The sequence below is a fragment of the Onychomys torridus genome, chromosome 9 (genome assembly GCF_903995425.1).
Source record: "Onychomys torridus chromosome 9, mOncTor1.1, whole genome shotgun sequence".
NCBI classification, from domain to species: Eukaryota; Metazoa; Chordata; class Mammalia; order Rodentia; family Cricetidae; genus Onychomys; species Onychomys torridus.
The window spans coordinates 111,894,626-111,915,785 of NC_050451.1; the positions used below are offsets into that span (position 1 = coordinate 111,894,626).

The following is a 21,160-nucleotide window of genomic DNA, read 5'->3' on the forward strand; positions in this document are numbered from 1 at the left end:
TCTTCCTTGTGCAAAAATTGATGTCTGATATCAATGTAGGTGGTTTTCAAAGGTTTTTTTTTCTTCTTGTTGTTTTGAAATGGAAGGCAAAGGTACTGTCTCATCTTCAAATCTCTAAAGCAGGACTATTTCATTCTCCCCCCAAAAAATGTACTTAGATGAAACAGTACAGAATATTATAGTTCTCAAATGATTAATTTCTTCCCATAGAGATTTCAAGGGAACTTAGGATGCATTTGGCAGGCACTTTTTTCTAGTGCAATTATGTTGCTATGGTAAAACTATTATTTTAGGCAAAGAAGGACTGTGTTAGTAAACTGCTAATCTCTTTTATGTTTTATGTGAGTCTCTAATTACTCTCCAACCATTGAACATGTACTGCAAGCACAGTTTACACAATTTTATAAAAGGAGAAAAATAAGGTCATAGACAGTGTACCTGCTGTGACCATCGTGGCAGGTGTAGTCAGTATAAAGGGGCTCTTCTTAAATAATCTTATCCTAGATCTGGAAGTACACATTTTGGTTGGTTCAATTGAAGAATTAAGTGAGAAAGAAAGTGAACAGATTTTATTCAAGTAATTGAAATATATGCCCTAAAATATTTTATTATTAAAGATATATGCAATGATAATGAGATTATAATATAATGATAATGTGTGATGTTTGTGTAACATCTGTTGGACACAGATACTTAGAAATGCCCTTTGTTTCTATTATACCTTTTAGCTTTTACAATATTTCTGGGCAATATGCATTAGTATTATCCCCATTATGTAAATGATGATGAATGAGGTTTACCTTAATCTTCTATACAACTATATTTCCTGGCACATATGCCAAGATCAAAATTCAGCCCTACTTAAAGTTAAGAATGTGACTGTTCTTCCAAGAGGACCTAAGTTCCAGTTCCCATGTTGGTGGACTCACAAATGCCTATAAACTCCCACTGTAGGGGACACTGTAAAGCTCGACACTGTAAAGCTCAATCCTGCCTTACCAGAACCTTTTACTATCTCTATAGATTATGCTTATTCATATATTTTTACCTTTATTCTCTGGTTATTAATGACACTTAAACATCCGTCTTAATATTGTGTCTTTAATAGCCGGCATAATAATTAATATTTCTATTGTATGACCAAACAACAGAGCTGTGTAGCTGAAAATTTTCTAGTTCTGCCCAGCTCCCATGGCTCCATGGTCAGGACAAATCTCTCTCAATTTCCAGTCTCGCAACTGCTAGGACCCAAATAAACACACAGAGGCTTATAGTAATTAAAACAGTTTGGCCATTAGCTCAGTCCTACAACTGACTAGCTCCTACACTTAAACTCAGCCCATTTCTATTCATCTATATGTCTCCACATTTTTTGTGGCTTTACCTCTGTGCCATTACATGCTGCTCCCTGGATGGCAGGTTGGTGTCTGCTCACTCAGCCTTCCTCTTCCCAGAATTCTCCTTCTCTACTTATACCACCTACACTTCCTGCCTGGCTACTGGCCAACCAACATTTTATTTATTAACCAATCAGAGCAACACATTTACTGCATACAGAGCAATATCCACAGCACTTCTCCTTTTCTTTTTTTTTCAAAAAGGAATGTTTTAACTTTAACATAGTAAAATTACACATAGCAAACAGTTATCAAGCAACAATTACAGTTACAATATCTAGTCTATTTGTATTTGTCAAAATTAAAGAAAATATTCTATCTATCCTGTATTTGTGAGCCTAAGGTTTTATATCTATCTTATCTCTTATCATAAATAAAAACTTTCAGCTACAGAGATAATTACATACATACTGATATTCAAGAGTGTTGTCTTGTTGAGCCTAACCTTGAATAAGGATATGCATGTTACAGTGTTTTAAGAAAGTTACTGTTCACCACACAAACACCGCCAAGTGAAATGTGGAGTAGATATTGCGTTGGGGTTTGGATGCACAGGTGTGTGGGTGCAGGGGACAATTGCTGCAAGAACAAAGAAGAAAACAGAGAATAAAAGGGAGTCACAGAGAAGGAAGAAAAGATAAGGGACATATAGCCTAAGAAACAAAAATTGCCTTCATAATTTCACTAGCCTTATGCAAGTTTTAGACTATTAACTTCTACCAAAGATGAACTTTTCAAGAACAATATTTCCAGACAGCCCGGTATTCTCCATTTTAATTAGTGTGACTTGTATCTGCTGTGAATGTCTCCTTTTTGTTAATCAGTCATCATTATATTATATATATATATATATATGTATATATATATATATATATATTCATGAAATCACGTACTCTATATATGTGCACACATATATATGTACATTTATATAAGTAATATACTTAATGTTTACCTAGAAGGGTGTTTCTTTAGTGTGTGCTTTAACAACTTATTTGCTTATGCTATGTTTTGCTTTACATAAATTAAGTAGTGACTTTTTGTTTGTTTGTTTTGAAACAGGATTTCTTTGCATAGCCTTAGCTGTCCTAGAACTCTCTTTATAGACCAGGATGGCCTTGAACTCATAGGGATCCACTTGCCTAACATAAAAATAAATGAATCTCTAAAAAATAAAATAAAATGCTGGCTATGGTAACAAGCATATATAATTCCAGCACTCCTATAGCAAAATGGGAGGTGAAGCCAGGAGAATTGTTGGGACTAAAGGTGTGCACCAACGACTGCCTAGCTTTTAAAAAAATCAAAATTATCAGTACTTTACATTTTTGTTTTGGGCATCATGTTTGGAACAGCCTTTTCCATCTAATATTTAGGCAAAGTCCATCATATTCTTCTTTCAATATTTTGTGATTCAAACTTTTAAATTTAAATGCTGAATCTACTGGATTAATTGATTTAGTTAAATGATATTCAATAAAGATAATCAGGCTGTAATACACAGCACCAGGAAAGCTAAGTAACAAGGAGGACTCCCTGGGAAGGGTAAATAGATGATATCTACTGGGTAAACTTGAGGGGGAATAGAGGAGTGGATGGAGTGATGGGAACCTAAAGGATCCCATTGGTTGAGTTGGGGGGTGGGACAGAGTGGCAGAGTAATAGGAGAGATAACTTGAGAGAGGGGACCATTTTGGGGTTAGGGAGAAACCTGATACCAGGTACATTTAGTGGAAAGGATGCTTGAACAGGTCTCCTGTAATCAGATTGATGACTACTCTAGTTGTCATCAGAGAGCCTTTATCCAGTAACTGATGGAAGCAGGTGCAGATATCCACAGCCAAGCACTGGGCTGAGCTCTAGGAGTCCTGTTGAAGAGATGGAGATGGGATTGTAAGAGTCAAGAGGAGAAAGCTGACCTGAGTGGGAGCTCATGGACTCTGGAGCAACTGCTAGGGAGCCCGCATGCCACTCACCTAAGCCCTCTGCATGTGGGTGACAGTTGTGTAGCTTGATCTGCTTGTGGAGGCCCTATCAGCGGGATCAGGACCTGTTCTTCATCTATGAGTTGGCTTTTTGGAACCTATTCCCCATGCTGGAATGCCTCTCCTAGCCTTAATGCAGGGGGAGGAGATTGGTCTTGCCTCAACTTTATCTGCCATGCTTTGTTGACTCCAATGGGAGGCCTGCCCCTTTCTGAATGGAGGAGGAGTGGATGGGGGTGGGTAAATGAGACATAGAAGGAAGGAATGGGAAGAGAGGGAGAAGAGAAACTGTGGTTGGTATGTAAAATAAATTAAAAAATTAATAAAAATGACAAATTAAAAAAGAATGTTTTTTAATGACTCATGCTATATCAAACTTACTTTTAAATAACCTACTAAGGGCTAGAGAAATGGATCTATAGTTAATGGTTAATAGCACTTGTCACTCATACAGAAGATCTGTGTTTGGTTCTGAGCTCCCACATGGCAGATCACAACCATCTGTATATCTAGCTCCAGAAGAGATCTGATGGCCTTTTCTGGCATCCATAGGCACCAAGTCCACATGTTTATATACATAAAATAAAAGTAAATATTTTAAATTTTAAAATGACATCTTAAGCCCCTTAGATATATGATATTTACTTAAGGCATTGTGAATTATTATAATTATATACTTAGGTCTAGAAATAAATAGTACCTCCATGCTAGTGAGTCTCTTCCCTCTGCTCCCTAGGAGCATACTTCTTCCTCTGTGAAAATGATCTTCTTTCCTTCACAGTAATCACATGTGTGGTTTCCTTCAAGTTTTCCTCCTAAGTCTATGTTCTTAAGTTTGCACTGTTCAGACTTGTTTATTTGGAAAAGATAACATCAAACTGTATGTGTGATTTTACAGGCGACTTCTTGCTTTGAAGGTTTTTAAGGTACTGTACCCTAGAAAGACAGCTTAGCAATTATGATGCCTGCTGGTGGCCATGTCAGAGGAGCAGCAGATGGCAATGAAAGTTGGAGGTGTCAGCCCACCAGGAGGGAAATCCCTGATGGGTAAATCTCAGATAGGCAAAGTCCTGAGACCACAGACTCCAGAATGTCTTTTGCATTTGCTGTGCCTTTACATGTTTGCTGCTGCCATCTTTTTCTGGTATCTGGCATGGTGTGAATGGGTGTGAGGAGACCCCCACTGCCTGAAATGTAGTGTGTTTATATACTGTTCTACTGAACATTTTTACCCATGGATTATTATGAAGATGTTTTCTTCCTTAGCTGTAGTGGTTAACTGAAACAATGATTTTATACAATAATAGTGTTAGTTTAAACAGGATTTTGATGATTCAGTGTTTTTAATAAACATAGTAATGGATTATGATAGAGGTTAGTTTAGTGGAAAAAATAGCATAGGTAAAAGTAGAATAAAATGTTGCCCCTATCTGAAAAAGTAGAGGCTGAAGAAGATAAACATGGAAGCGTCACACAGATAGGACACGCGAGTGTCTATTGAAGAGCCATATAGACTGTGGCTTAGGTTAATGATTAAGAAAAACAATTGAATTCCAGTAGCCTAGCTAGCTTAAATTCTTTTAATCAATGTTGGGAGATATATTCACAGGTTTCTGAGTGCATAATAGCTGAAACAAAGCCTTAAAACAGGTTAGATCAGATATTTTGATAATAGCTTTAAGATGAAAAAACCCTAAAAAATCATCTAAAGTTCACAAGAATGCATAGTTGAGTTATAGATTAATTAGGTTATGGTCAAAAATATAAAGCAGCCAAATTGTTACTAGTTAACATACTTTCCTTTATAGAATTTGCTAGTGATCAAAGAAAATGATTAATTCCTTGTATTCATTTCTGCCCTCAGTCTCCTGATCTGTAATACTATTGATGAGTGAGTACACACACTAAAGATTTAAAGTAAAGCCCACTGACTGTTTTTTCTTGTATAGAAGTTTAGGTTTGTGAACCCAGCCTTTAATGGCTGAGTCATCTCTCCAGCCCAAGTTTAGATTTGTGATTCCTTTAAGATTCCATATAAGATTACTTTTCAAGATAAATAATAAAGTGATTGGTTCTTTCTTTGTAACAGCAGTATGCAGCCTGCCAGTAAAAGAACTGACTGAGAAAAATAACTTGCTTGCTTACCCTCTGTTAATCTATAACAAGTTGCTTGGGTCGGAATATACATGGGCTCTTGGGGATAACTTGTTTTTCATCTGTAATATGTAAAATGTGTAATCATATAAAGGATATGGATAGCATGCTGTTTTTACTTGTATTCATTGTAATCATTCTCTTGAAAAATAGAATGTAACCACATATTTTAATTTTTATATTGCTTGAAAGACTTTGCTGGGTATATAAGCTGTAAGGCAAAAAAAGACAGAAAAGAAAGAAAATATCAAGAATGAGAGACTAAGAAAGAATAAAGATAGAAGTAGAATAAAATGCCAAGAATAAAGAGAGAGTTAGAATGAAAACATCAAGAAAGACAGAAGGGACATTTCTGGATAGAGATAAGAAAGGAGAATTGATTTTCATTGACCATATATCACAAAATAGAATGTATTAGCACTATACATATATGTTATCATTCTCCTTTTATAGTAATTTGTGAAGCCACATTCGTATCTTCAAAAATTTAGAACAATACATAAAATTATGTAATTTCTTAAATAAAAGTAGATTAAATTCAACTTCTTTTTCATTTAAGACAATAAAGTGACATATCATTATCTTTCTACTTTGGTAGCTGAGATCTCTTCTAACTCCCAACAGGATCAAAAACTCACTGGTAGTTTGGACTGGGAAGATCTCGCTGTTTTGATAGGATTTAGGCACTAATTATCTAGTATAAAATTCTACTTGGTGCTTTAGTAGTGAAGTGATAATAGATGAGAGACAAGGAGCAATTCTGCTGTGTAACCAAGCTTGAGTAAAAAGATGTTTTTGGCTGGGCAATGGTGGCACATGACTTTAATCCCACCACTCAGATGGAAGGCAGAGGTAGGTGGAACTCTTGTGAGTTCGAGGCCAGCCTGGGCTACAGAGTGAGTTCCAGGAAAGTCGCAAAGCTACACAGAGAAACCTTGTCTCAAAAACAAAACAAAACAAACAAAGAACAAAAATTTTTAAAAAAGGAAAGATGGTTTCATAGAGCTCATATTTCCACTGACTTCTTGCCACTGGTGGAATTCTACAGAGGCGATGGTAGAAAGTACAAGAGTAGGAAAAAGTAAGGTACACTAGTGATCTCTGTGTCTTCAGTGTACAGCCTCCATTGACTATGTGTGTCATTGATGGGACAAAAGGTATTTTATAAAGAGTTCTGGGTTAGAATTTACTTGAATCATCAGTCTCTGCAACAGCCTGGGAAGGCAGTAACATCCAGGATAGAAATTGCTGGTGCTGTGATCTGTGCTGAGCTCTGTTTCTTCTAGGAACCTAAACCTTTGCTTTCATCCTTGAGAATCAAAACTCTAGCCAGAGGTTTTCTGTATCTCCATTCTCCATTCTGGCCACAAGGGCCAAGACGAAGGACTGTCATTCAGGAAGAGACCCTTCTCTGTTGTTGAAGTTGGAGCTATCCTCAAGTAGAAAGAGTTGTTCAAAAGCCAGAAAAAAAAAAAAAAAAAAAAAAAAAAAAAAAACCACTGGGATTGAAAGTATCTCATTATTCATAGTATTCTAAGGGGACACTGGCCCCATCCTTCCTGCCAGAGAGACTGAATCACTGCATTAGATCATCTGTAATTTCAGCTCTGAGACTGTATGACTCTAAATACTATTTTTCTTCCCTCCATCATCACCAATGCCAAATTTCTTTAACAAGATACAAGTGCGGTAACAGCATTTACAGGGGCAGCTCTGAAGCATCATAGGATCATGTCAGTGGGAGTGTAATTATGATGGTTGGACTAATGACTAGGAGTAACAGATGTCTTGAAGCACTGTCACTCAGATGAATTTCTGGCAAACTGTTTCATTTTTCAGACAAAAGGAAATTTCTGCTCATGTGGTCTCATGATGCTATATTAAGATATAAATTAATAGATAGGTGAATAAACTTTAAAGTTAGTGAAAATGGATGTGAATTTGATTCTGATATTAACTAGTTGGTTCACCATGAACAACTACTTAACTTCAATGATTTTCTTTTCTTGTCAAGAAGGTATAAACAAAATGAGACAATAAAAGGAATCAGTGTTTGACATCTAGGTACAACTGAAGAAATAATGATAGCAAATATCATCTCACTAGCTGAGATCTTCCCTAAACATAAGCTAAACTCATTCTATAAAATTTTTGTGCTTTGAGGTTTTAGGCTAAATACAATACAACTTTGGAGGTAATGGGTTTTAATGTTTGTTCCATATTAAAAGAATTTTATGAACTAGGGAATTGGCCACAAATAATCATTAAGTTAACAAACAAAAATATAAACATGATTTTTTTTCTCATGAAAAGGTCCACATCCAATTAAAGGAATTTTTAAATAACCAAATTATGTTAAATTAGGTGAAATATATACTGATCATATATTAAATATATAATACTTTGTTGCAATCATTTTTAATCATTTTAATTTGAAGTACATTCAAACTCAATTAAGTATTAAATAGTTTCATCATGGAATTATCCCTCACAGTTAATTGAAACAAAAGAAGCCTAACAAGTGTGGCCAACTTCTGAGCCAGCCACTGTCCTTTGCCGTCCCAGGTTTCTTAGCATTTGTGTTTGATCTTCAGGCTGTTTAGAGAAGGTGGAAAAAGCATTCATTGGATACTTCAGGAGATTTGAGTTTTGAACATGCTTGTTTCTTTGAAGACCCTTCTGAGACTGACACTCCTAACCCTGCTCTCTTTGGATACCTTGTAGGCAAATGTGAATGTGGCAGATGCACTTGTTATCCTCCAGGGGACAGCAGGGTGTATGGAAAGACCTGCGAGTGTGATGACCGAAGCTGTGAAGACCTGGAGGGTGTGGTCTGCGGAGGTGGTAACCAATCTGTCAGCCTTATATCTTCTGCATGCAGATTATTTTGCCTGCCACTTTTTTATTGTTTATCCCATTTAAAATTTCTGTTCAAAGGAAGTTAAGAAATATACCATTTTATCTAAAAGGAATATAGCTTTATTGCCACTTTTATAAGCAAGAAATCTTGCCTTGGGGATATGTGAAAAAACTGTCTAATCTAAATCAGTTTCTAAGTTCTATGCTAGTTGGTGGCAAATAAAATGTTTCCATGCATTCTGACATTTGGTCATATTTCTATTATTTCATTCAGAAACACTAATGGAAGAAAGCAGTGTCACCCAGAAACTTGGGGAAGAAACTGTAAAATTATAGTCCAAGTTGAACTACAGAATTAGAAGAGATAGAAACTCAGTATTTTTGCCTTGCTTTTGGATTCTAAAAGCCACCCCCCCCCGAAAAATAATCAATTATCCAGATAAAGAAAAAGGCAACACAAGGGGAATCTGCAAAGTAAAATGAGAAGATGAAAGTTCGAGGGATGGAATGCTGACATGAGCAGTATCCAGAAGGAATATGTATCTGAATTATTCTAGTTCTGTCAATCTTGAAATACTTTATATTAATAAGACTGATGTTGCTTGTATCTTTTGACCTTCATCTGGTAGCTCTCTTCTCAGACTGTCTATCTTTATAAGTTTGTATTTACCTTCTTGTGTACCTTGCTCTGTAGTATACTTTGAGTCACTTACAATTTGAACCACGGAGGAAAGTTGTTTGAAGTAACCACTGTTTCTGGTGGTTTCTTGTGCTATAATCATGGAAGTTACCCTAAAACAGAATTTCTACTTTCTTCATTTAAATGGTGGGAATTGGAGGGAAGTTGACAGTTAGCATTCAATAACTCACAAGTGACAGACCAGGACTTAAGCCTCCACACTCAATTCACAGATCTTTCCTTACTCTGTGGAGCTCCTTGAGTGGCATCAAATTGTTTTCATATTGTCATATTGCTTTTAGATTGGGTTAATATTAGTTCATTAATATTAGTTGCTAGTTGCCAGAGTTATCTAAGGAGATTATTATTATTGTGTTACCATTTAGTTATGAAAACAGTATATAGATGAAGCTTAGTGGGGATCTGGAAAGTCCAATATGTACCTTTCTATTTTTATTACCTTAGTCTTGTTGCTCAGTTAGGGATGGTGTCTGCAGGGAGGGATCTTCTCATAATGGCCTTGTATTGTTTGCTTTTCTTTTCCTCTCTGGCATCCAGTGTTTATCTAACATGATCTTTCTTGACCAGCATAATTGGGTATCTTATTTTAAGTGTTTAATTTGGTAGAAATTTATTAAATCTCTATGGATATTAACTTGTATATTTTCCTCCATAAACATCTTTATCAAAAATGAAAATAGACTGTTTACCTGTGAGACATCTCGTGGAAGGATTTTGCTTGAAAGGTTCTCAGAATTAGATGTGAACACACTTTTGTATTGTCCGTCTGCATGAAGCTGACTTTGTCCCTCAGAGAACAGATTTCCATGACCCTAATTAGTAAAATGCCCATGTATAACCTTGAGCAGGAATTCTTCCATGTGCAATGAGAAACTGAGTTGGCCCAGAGCTTAGAACTTTTTGTAAGAGACCTATAAAAATCATGTTCTGAGATATAGATTGGGATGTTGTTTATTGGAAAAGGCAGTGAGAACTGGAAGATGTATTAGGAAAGGAAAGGCATTTGTTAAAAAAAAAAAAAAAAAAACTATGTCTAGCTGGAGAGCTTCTCTCCAGGTGCCACCAAGCCCCCATGGTCCCACAACCCACAGATAAAATAAACACTCAGACGCTTATATTACTTATAAACTGTATGGCCGTGGCAGGCTTCTTGTTATCTACTTTTATCTTAAATTAACCCATTTCTATTAATCTATAACTTGCCACATGGCTCGTAGCTTACCTATACCTTACATCTCGCTTGTCATGGTGGCAGCTGGCAGCTCTCTCCCTCTGCCTTCCTGTTCCCCGAATTCTCTTCTCTGCTTGTCCCACCTATACTTCCTGCCTGGGTACTGGCCAATCAGCATTTTATTTACACAGAGCAATATCCACAGCAACTGTGTGATTAGAAGTACATGTAAGTTCAATTAGAACTTCATTCCAGCACAAGAGATGAAGTTCTAAAATCATGCAAAACAAAATTCTCATATATCTATCAGTCATTCCCTAGTGCCCACTTCTAGGCATTTATTTCCTTGCTATATCAGCATGACTCACAAGTGTGTGATCAGCTCCCATGTCTGACAAAAACCTTCAGGTAGTGGAACAAAGCAATAAGGATGAAAGAATATCAGTGGGTATCTATTATAGCTACCACAATATTCTCCCTGCCAGTGCTGAAGAAACCATAAACAGATAGCAAGAACATATTTAGTCATTATCATCAAATTTAATTCTTAGTCCATTTTTCTAGAACTTTATTGACTAAGAAACTGCATACTCATCTAATTTCATATTTTGATACGTATTATAAGCATTGTATTGATCAAATAATCTCTGAGTACTCAGGTTTGTACATAAAATAAGTCTTAGAAGTTCCTCTTGAAAATATTATGTTTTTATTATTAAAATTTACTTTGATGTTTAAATGATGTCTTGAAAAATTTAAATGTGGTTTAAATAGGTAACAACACCTGATTCTTTATCATTCATCTATGAGCAGCCCAGCTCACAGTTCAGAGCCTGGTTCCCTGCTACAGTCTTGCCCCCAGGGCAAATATATTCCACATCTGTATGCATACCATTGAGATTTAGTGCTCAGTTAGGGACAGTTCCTGCTGGGAGGGATCTTCTCACCATGCCCTGGTCATATTATAAGTAAGAATAAAAAGCCAGAAATACTACCTATAACTTATAAGTCATCCATAGTGTTCTGTCTAATAATATTCCCCAATAATAAAGGCCAATATACACTCAATCCTTCGTATTTGTGTTACTTATGTTCTAGAAGACCATTATGAACACTAAATTAATAAGTGCAGAGTCATTAGACCCAAGAGAAATGCGAGATTAGAGTCCTGCTTTTGGTGATAATATTTTAAATGACTGCTCAATGCATAATTTTGTTTTATTTTGTTCAAACATACTTTAAACATAATTGATTTATTAATATTGAACTCAAGACCTGATCATGTCTGATCAAACCCCACCTAACATATATAATTTTGTATAAGACATATCATGGCCTTCTTGTACTCACAAAAACAAGAAAGCTTTTCAATATAGTGCCAGCCATTGAATCATCAAAATGGGAACAAAAAAAAGAACAAAATGTAGCATTGAAGTGACCAGGTAGGAAATACTTGTTTAGAATTTGAAAGATAAAAATGAAGGAAAACATAGTTTTTTTTCTTTATTATTATGTGTTTTAAATTTTATACATCAGCCATGGGTTCCCCTGTCCTACCCCTCCTGTCCCCACCTCCAACTTCCCCCCAGTCCCTCCCATCCATTCCCATGTCCTCCAGGATCAAGGCACCTCATTTACACCTGGTGGATTTAGTACAGGCAGGTCCTATCACCTCCTTCCAGACTGAGCAAAGTGTCCCTGTGTAAGCCCAAGGTTTCAAACAGTCAGCTCATGCACTAAGGACAGATCCTGGTCCCACAGACTGAGTGCTTCCCAAGCAGATCAAGCTATTCAATTGTCTCACTTATCAGAGGGCCTGATCCAGCTGAGGGCTCCACAGACTTTGGTTCATAATTCATGTGCTTCCATTCATTTGGCTATTTGTCCCTGTGCTTTTTGCAATCTTGGATTCAACAATTCACGCTCTTGCAGACCCTCCTCTTTCTCAACAGTTGGACACCTGGAGCTCCACCTGGGGCCTGGCTGAGGATCTCTGCATTCACTTCCATCAGTTATTGGACGAGAGTTCCAGCACAACAATTAGGGTATTTGGCCATCTGATCACCGGACTAGGTCAGATCAGGCTTTCTCTCGAACATTGCCAGCAGTCTACAGAGGATGTATCATTGTGGATTTCTGGTGACCTCTCAAGCACTCTGCCTATTCCTGTTCTCATGTGGTCTTCATTTCTCATGGTCTGTTATTCCTCATTCTCCCTTTCTGTTCTTGATCCAGCTGGGATCTTCTGCTCCCCTAAGCTTTCTTTCCCTCAAATCTTGCCCTTCATTACTCCCACTGTCGTCCAGGTTGTTCATGTAGATCTCATCCATTTTTCTGTCATTGGGTGATCCTTGGGTATTTCCTAGGGTCCTGTTTTATAGGTAGTCTCCCTGGAGTTGTGTAGCAGTCTAGTCATCTTTGTTTTACATCTAATATCCTCCTATGAGTGAATACATACCGTGTTTGTCCTTCTGAGTCTGGGTTACCTCACTCAGGATGATTTTTTCTAGATCCATCCATTTGCCTGCAAACCTCATGATGTCATTGTTTTTCTCTGCTGAGTAGTACTCCATTGTGTATATGTACCATATTTTCTTTATCCATTCTTCAGTTGAAGGGCATCTAGGTTGTTTCCAGGTTCCGGCTATTACAAAGCTGATACAAACATAGCTGAGCAAATGCCCTTGTGGTATGATTGAGCATTGCTTGGGTATATGCCCAAGAGTGTTATAGCTGGGTCTTGAGGGAGATGGATTCCCAATTTTCTAAGGAAGCATCATATTGATTTGCAAAGTGGCTGTACAAGCTTGCATTTCCCATCAGTAGTGGAGGAGAGTTCCCCTTGCTCCACATTCTCTCCAGCATAAGCTGTTTTCTGTGCTTTTGATCTTAGCCATTCTGACAGGTGTAAGGTGGTATCTCAGAGTCGTTTTGATTTGCATTTCCCAGGTAATTACAGATGTTGAGCAATTCCTTAAATGTCTTTCAGCCATTTGAGCTTACTCTGTGAAGAATTCTCTGTTTAGTTCCATAGCCCATTTCTTAATTGGACTGTTGGGTATTTTAATGTCTAGTTTCTTGAGTTCCTTATATATTCTGGATATCAGCCCTCTGTCAGATATGGGGTTGGTGAAGACCTTTTCCCATTCTGTAGGCTGTCACTTTGTCTTGTTGACCATGTCCTTTGCTCTACAAAAGCTTCTCAGTTTCAACAGGTCCCATTGATTGATTGTTTCTCTCAGTGTTTGTGCTACTGGTGTTATATTTAGAAAGTGATCTCCAGTGCCAATGCGTTCAAGAGTACTTCCTACTTTCTCTACTATCAGGTTCAGAGTTTCTGGATTTATGTTGAGGTCTTTGATCCACTTGGATTTAAGTTTTGTGCACGGTGACAGATATGAATCTATTTGCAGCCTTCTACACATTGATATCCAGTTATGCCAGCACCATTTGTTGAAGATGCTTTCTTTTTTCCATTGTACATTTTTGGCTTCTTTGTCAAAAAGTATATGTTCATAGGTGTGCAGGTTAATGTCAGGGTCTTCAATTTGATTCCATTGGTCCACATGTCGGTTTTTATGCCAGGACCAAGCTGTTTTTATTACAGTAGCTCTATAGTAGAGCTTGAGGTCTGGGATTGTGATGCCTCCAGAGGTTCTTTTATTGTATAGTATTCTTTTGGCTATCCTAAGTTTTTTGTTTTTCCATATGAATTTGAGTATTATTCTTTCCAGATCTGTGAAGAATTGTGTTGGTAATTTGATGGGGATTGTGTTGAATCTGTAGATTGCTTTTGATAAGATCGCCATTTTTACTATGTTAATCCTGCCTATCCATGAGCATGGGAGACCTTTCTATTTTCTGACATCTTCTTCAATTTCTTTTTTCAGGGACTTAAAGTTCTTGTCATATAGTTCCTTCACATGCTTAGTTAGTGTAACCCCAAGGTATTTTATATCATTTGTGGCTATTGTAAAGGGTGATGTATCTCTGATTTCCTTCTCAGCCTATTTGTCTACTGTATATAGGAGGGCTACTGATTTTTTTGAGTTGATCTTGTATCCTGCAGTGTTGCTGAAGGATTTTATTAGCTGTATGAGTTCCTTGGTTGAATTTTTGGAAGTCACTCATGTATACAAAGATGTCATTTGCAAATAGGGAGAGCTTGACTTCTTCCTTTCCAATTTGTATCCCCTTAATCTCTTTATGTTTTCTTATAGCTCTGGCTAGAACTTCAAGTACTATATTGAATAAATAGGGGGAGAGGGGATAGCCTTGCCTTGTTCCTGATTTTAGTGGTATTGCTTTGAGTTTCTCTCCATTTAATTTGATGTTGGCTGTTGGCTTGCTGTAGATTGCCTTTATTGTGCTTAGGTATGTTCCCTATATTCCTAATCGCTCCAAGACCTTTATCATGAAGGGGTGTTGGATTTTGTCAAATGCCTTTTCTGCATCTAGTGAGATGATCATGTGTTTTTATTTATTTTTTTTTTGAGTTTGTTTATATGGTGTATTACACTGATGGACTTTCATATGTTGAACCATCCTTGCATCCCTGGGATGAAGCCTACTTGATATGGTGGATAATTGTTTTGATGTGTTCTTGGAGTCTGTTTGCCAGAATTTTATTGATTATTTTTGCATCAATGTTCATGAGGGAGATCGGTGTGTAGTTCTCTTTCTTTGTTGCATCTTTGTTTGGTTTAGGAATCAGGGTAATTGTAGCCTCATAGAAGGAGTTTGGTAATATACCTTCTGCTTCTATTGTGTGGAACAATTTAAAGAGTATTGGTATTAAGTCTTCTTTGAAGATCTGGTAGAATTCTGCAGTGAAACCATCTGGTCCTAGGCTTTTTTTGGTTGGGAGACTTTAATGACTGATTCTATTTCCCTAGGGGCTATTGGACCATTTTAATGGTTTATCTGGTCTTGATTTAACTTAGGTATGTGGTACCTCTCCAGAAAATTATCCATTTCTTTTAGATTTTCCAGTTTTGTGGAGTAGAGGTTTTTCAAGTATGACCTGATGATTCTCTTCATTTCCTCATTTTCTGTTGTTATGTCCCCCTTTTCATTTCTGATTTTGTTAAAGTGGATGCTCTCTCTCTGTCTTTTGGTTAGTTTGGATAAGGGCTTGTCTATCTTGCTGATCTTCTCAAAGAACCAACTCTTTGTTTCATTAATCCTTTGTATTGTTCTCTTTATTTCTATTTTATTGATTTCAGCTCTCAATTTGATAATTTCCTGGCGTCTGTTCCTCCTGGGAGACTTTGCTTCTTCCTGTTCAAGGGCTTTCAGGTGTGCTGTCAAATCACTAGTGTGAGATTTCTACAGCTTCTTTATGTGGGCATTCAGTGCTATGAATTTCCCTCTTAGCACTGCTTTCATAGTATCCCATAAGTTTGGGTATGTGGTGTATTCATTTTCATTGATCTTTAGGAAGTCTTTAATTTCTTTCTTTATTTCTTCCTTAACCCATTGGTGATTCAGTTGAGCATTATTCAGTTTCCATGAGTTTGTAGGATTTCTGTAGTTTTTTTCTGTTGTTGAAATCTAACTTTAAACCATGGTGGTCTGATAGAACACAGGAGGTTATTCCAATTGTTTTGTATCTGTTGAGATTTGCTTTGTGGCCAAGTATGTGGTCGATTTTAGAGAAGGTTCCATGGGGTGCTGAGAAGAAGGTATATTCTTTTTTGTTCGAGTGGAATGTTCTGTAGATATCGATTAAGTCCATTTGAGCCATAACATCAGTTAAGTCCATTGTGTCTCTGTTAAGTTTCAATTTGGCCGATCTGTCCAGAGGTGAAAGTGGAGTGTTGAAGTCTCCCACTATTAATGTGTGGGGTTTTATATGTGATTTAAGCTTTAGTAATGTTTCTTTTACATATGTGGGTGCCCTTGTGTTTGGGGCATAAATGTTCAGAATTCAGTCTTCATCTTGGTGGATCTTTGCTGCAATGAGTATGTAATGTCCTTCATCATCTCTTTTGATTGATTTTAGTTTGAAGTCTATTGTGCTGGATATTAGGATGGCTACACCAGCTTGCTTCTTAAGACCATTTGATTGGAAAGTCTTTTCCCAGCCTTTTATTCTTAGGAAGTGTCTGTCTTTGAATTTAAGGTGTGTTTCTTGTATGTAGCAGAAAGTTGGGTCCTGTTTTCATATCCATTCTGTTAGTCTGTGTCTTTTTATAGGTGAATTAAGTCCATTGATATTAAGCGATATTAATGACTAGTGATTGTTCATTCCTGTTGTTATTTTTATTTTTTGGTGTTAGTGTGTGTGTACCTCTTTTCTTTGGGGTTTACTGCTGTGGTGTTATCTATTGCCTATGTTTTCATGGGTGTATCTGCCTTCCTTAAGTTGGAATTTTCCTTCTAGTGCTTTCTGTAAGGCTGAGTTTGTGGACAAGTATTGTTTAAATCTCGTTTTGTCTTGGCAGGTTTTGTTTACTCCATTTATGATGATTGAAAGTTTTGCTGGGTATATTAGTCTAGGCTGGCATCCATGGTCTCTTAGTGTCTGCATTATATCTGTCCAGGTCCTTCTGGCTTTCAAAGTCTCCATTGAGAATTCGGGTGTTATTCTGATGGGTTTGCCTTTATAAGTCACTTGGCCTTTTTCCTTTGCTGCCCTTAATATTCTTTCTTTATTCTGTACATTTAGTTGTTTAATTATTATGTGGCGAGGGGACTTTTTAGGCAGGTCTAGTCTGTTTGGTGTTCTATAGGCTTCTTGTATCTTCATAGGCATTTCCTTCTTTAAGTTGGGAAAGTTTTCTTCTATGATTTTGTTAAATATATTTTCTGTGCCTTTGAGTTGGTATTCTTCTCCTTCCTCTATCCCTATTATTCGTAGCTTTGGTGTTTTCATGGTGTCCCAAATTTCTTGGACATTTTGGGTCATGACTTTGTTGGTTTTAGTGTTTTCTTTGACTGATGAATCTATTTCTTCTAATGTATCTTCAACACCAGAGATCCTCTCTTCCATTTCTTGCATTCTGTTGGTTATACTTGCATCTGAAGTTCCTGTTTGTTTACTCAGATTTTCTATATCCAAAATTCCTTCTGCTAGTGTCTTCTTCCTTTTTTCGATTTCCCTCTTCAGGTCTTGGATTGTCTCCCTTGCTTTTTCATGATTTCCTTTCAGGGACTTATTGTTTTCTTCTGCTTTAATTGTCCTTTTCTCTAGTTTTTTATAGCATTCTTCCCACTTTTTTGTTTGTCTGTTCCTCTATTTTTGATTTCTTCTATATAAGGCTCTAGTCTCTTCATGATGTTACTTATAAGGTTGTTTTCTTCTTCTTCCAATCCGTGATGTTCAGGTCTGCTGTTGGAGAAGGGCTAGGTTCTGGTGATGCTGTATTGCTCTTTATTTTGTTATATGTACTTCTGCCTTGATGTCTGCCCATCTTCTCTTGTGTTTGTTCTTGGTCTTATCAGTGTATTTGGTCCAGAGAGAGTTGACAGATTTAGGGAGCCTCTCTCTGGTCCAGATGGAAGCTCTGGGACAGATGGGAGCCCTGGTCCGGATGAGAGTGCTGGCCAGATAGGAGCTGGGGGGATGGACTCTGAGTCTCGGGAAGTCCCTGGGGTCTCCTTATTTTGTCCAGATGGGAGCTCCTCTTGTCCAGATGGGAGTTCCAGGGCAGGATGGAAGCTTAGGGCTGGTCTCTGATTCTCAGGAAGTGGTTGGGGTCTCCAGCAGATGGGTGTGGGGGCAGGGTGTGGAGACTGCAGTATCTGCCTGCAGTCTTGGAAAAGGGGAGCCTTCCTGCAGGGCCCACCGATTGGCAGGAAACTGGGGCCAAGTTGGTCAGGACCTCCTGGGGTGGCCTTTGTCCAGCGGTGGGACCCAGGCGCAGTTGCCTTTCTGACCATAACTCAGGCACTCACCTCTGGTCCAGATGAGAGTACCGGGGTGGACCATTTTTTTTTTTTTTTACCCTAGCCAGGAATATGAATCTGAACCACAGTGTTTTCCATTGTTCTACATATATGCTGTCTTCATTCTGTGAGTAGTGAGATTGGAGCTGCAAATAAATTTAGAAATAAATGAATCTGCAAATACAAATCTAGGATTAATGACAATCAGCTATACTTAATTTTAAATGCCACTGGAAAGGTGAATGGTGCTTTCTACCTGATTTCATTAAGGTGGTGAATAAAAATGCTGCTGTTTTAATTCCTCTATTTTCTGATTATTGCTTTATGGATGAAATTATATGAGCCTTTGCTGTGTTAATATCATGGTTTTCTTCTATTTCTCAGCTATTCTTAAAATACAAGAGAACTTCCAATGTGGAAGATGTTTAAATCTAAAGCAATTTTGGTAATAAAGCAGGCAGTCCATAAGGAAGTCACAAATTCTCATGATTTTTATAACTAACAACATGCAAGTTCTGCATGAGGGGTACCTAAAACTATGTCTGAGGATTCATAGAATGAGACTTGGGCTCCTACAAAGGTGGAGTTTGTCTTCTGAGATAGAAGCATCAATATCTGTGCACTGAAGATCTCTTCTTAAAAGGAGCCTGGTTTGAAACAAGAATCTGAATATTTAATTGAACCTGAAAAGAGTTGTAATTCCAGAGGATAAGCAATATTTACAAATGTTCCTGATTCAAGTATCAGTGAGAGCTAGGGTAAACTCCATTGTCTCCTGGGTTCTTTTCCATGTTAGATGGAGGAGGAGCTTATGCTTTACATTTTCCAGTTGTCTCTTTATTAAAAAGATGAGTTCTTTATTCAAGGTTAACTGGAATGGAGAAGCTAGGATATATCATGATTCTGTCCCTTTACCTGACATTCTGCTTCTTATCCTCTTGAATTCTTCTGAATAATGGCACAAGTCCTTGTTACAAACAACCTCCTTCAGGAAACTATTTTACTTTTCTTCTATGTGCAATGCCTCCACAAGACACATGACTCAGTGGAGTGTTGTGAATATGGATATAGTCAAACTTCCTTCCTGTCTTCTCCCCCTTTCCCTTCATCTCTCAACCAATTCAAGGTATTTTCAAACTTAGCATAAAAGAATATCCTTCAAATAAATTAGAAGTTCAGGGAAACACAGATACATTAAAGAGAAAATAAAAGCCTTTACTAATTTTGGAGCATAGAATTCTCTGAGTGGCAGTGACTTGGATTGGATTTACAGCTGCTAATATTTGGATTGTGGTATTTTATGTGAAAGCATCCAGTTTTGAGAAAGCTAAGAAAAATCATAGAGATTAAAACATATTTGTTATTTTGAGGAGGGATATTTCATTTTATGGTGTCTTCTAAAAATATTTATTCATTTTATTTTATGCATAGTGAGTATGCCTAAGGATATGCATTTGTACCAAGGTACCCACAGCTACTAGAAGAGAGCATCAGATTCCTCTGGGCCAGAGTAGCAGATTGTTATGAGCTGCTTGACATGGGTGCTGTGAACCAAACCTAGGGCCTCTCTGCAAGAGCAGTGAGTGCTCTTAACTGCCGAGCCACCCTTCCAGCCACATTTTCTTGCAACTTTAATTCATTCTTAGTTGACTTTGAATCTGTCTTTGGAAATGCTTTATTAGGTGCTCTCTAGTCAGGTATTATTTATAATAAAAATTATTTTGCCTCTACTTGTTATACATTGTCTTAGATATTGCTTTTTTAACAGACTAAAGAATGTTTTTTATTAATTTTTTAAGCATAATGCAAAGTAACAAAATTCCTTAAACATTTTCATACATAGTTTGTTTTGATCCACTCTGTTTCATCCCTTCACCCTCAGTATTTCTACTTCTTTTTCCTTTACTTTTTTTCTTACTCCATATGCATTATTTTATTATTCCCCAATCATCCCCTAAATAACATCTTTCCCCTCTTGTGGATGCCTTTCTAGTTGTTTCTGAGCCTATACCCACACTCACTTTCACAAAATACACTTACATAAAAGTTAAAAGCTAACAACATAAAAAAAATAAACCGTAGTATTTATCTTTCTGATCCTGGGTTACCTCACTTTATATCATATTTTGGTTCCATCTGTTGCCTGTATATTTCATTTTTCCAACAAATAATGGGATATGAAAAATTATTTTTAAATGAGCATTTTCCTTTGAAACACTTAACTAAAGAACACAGCAAAGACAAAAATGAAATTCATTAATAGCATATCACTCAAAATAATATCTAATGACATTTTATTGTATTTCTTTCTAGGTTTCCTTTAAGAGGGAAAACTCTTCAAATCTAAGTCCATTAGCCCTATTGAAATATTTTGGTAATATGATTAGTGAATGTCCAAATTCTCCAGTACATTAAATTGCATTGATTATACAGCTAGTACCTCGTACATCAGTTAAAAATCAACACAACCCCCATAGACATGCCCATGGGACAGTCTGATGGAGATAATCACTTATTTGAGACTCCCTTCTCAGGTGACTGTAGGCTGTGTCCAGTTGAAAGTTAAAGTTAACTAGGAAGATAGTGTTCTTCCTGTGACAGCCAGCCAGTGGTGGGTATACTATCACTAGGTGTTAGGGTCCAAGAGAAGCCCCCCAAAAAGACCATCAGTCATATAAGCAATCAACAAGAGCATTTATTATTTCCAACATGTTTGAGTGGCAAATGGTGACCCCAAAGGGAAATATGAAAGCTCCTTTTAAGCGAAGTTAGGGAAATTCATGGGGGGAGGGATTAATCTGGTGCTCATTGGTGAAGGAAAGATTAATCTGGGAGCTGATTGGTGGAAGGCTCTAGTGGTTAGGGACTTTCCAGATGCAGGGTAGGAAAAGCTTTCTTTAGCTAGCAGAAGCCTTGCGGGGTGTGTGTGTGTGTGTGTGTGTGTGTGTGTGTGTGTGTGTGTTCTGCTGAGTCAGCAGAAGGCTGTGAGGCACCTGTTGATTGGTTG

At 37.2% G+C, this 21,160-nt stretch overlaps 1 protein-coding gene across 1 annotated transcript in view; it reads left to right on the forward strand.

Annotated features, from left to right (window-relative positions):
* Positions 1-21,160, forward strand: part of Itgbl1 (integrin subunit beta like 1) — a 305,701-nt gene that overhangs the window by 264,168 nt on the left and 20,373 nt on the right. The window contains exons 9-10 of the mRNA XM_036198544.1: positions 8,258-8,374; positions 8,667-8,727. Of these exons, the coding sequence (XP_036054437.1) occupies positions 8,258-8,374; positions 8,667-8,727 (178 nt within the window). The remainder of the gene's footprint in view (positions 1-8,257; positions 8,375-8,666; positions 8,728-21,160) is intronic.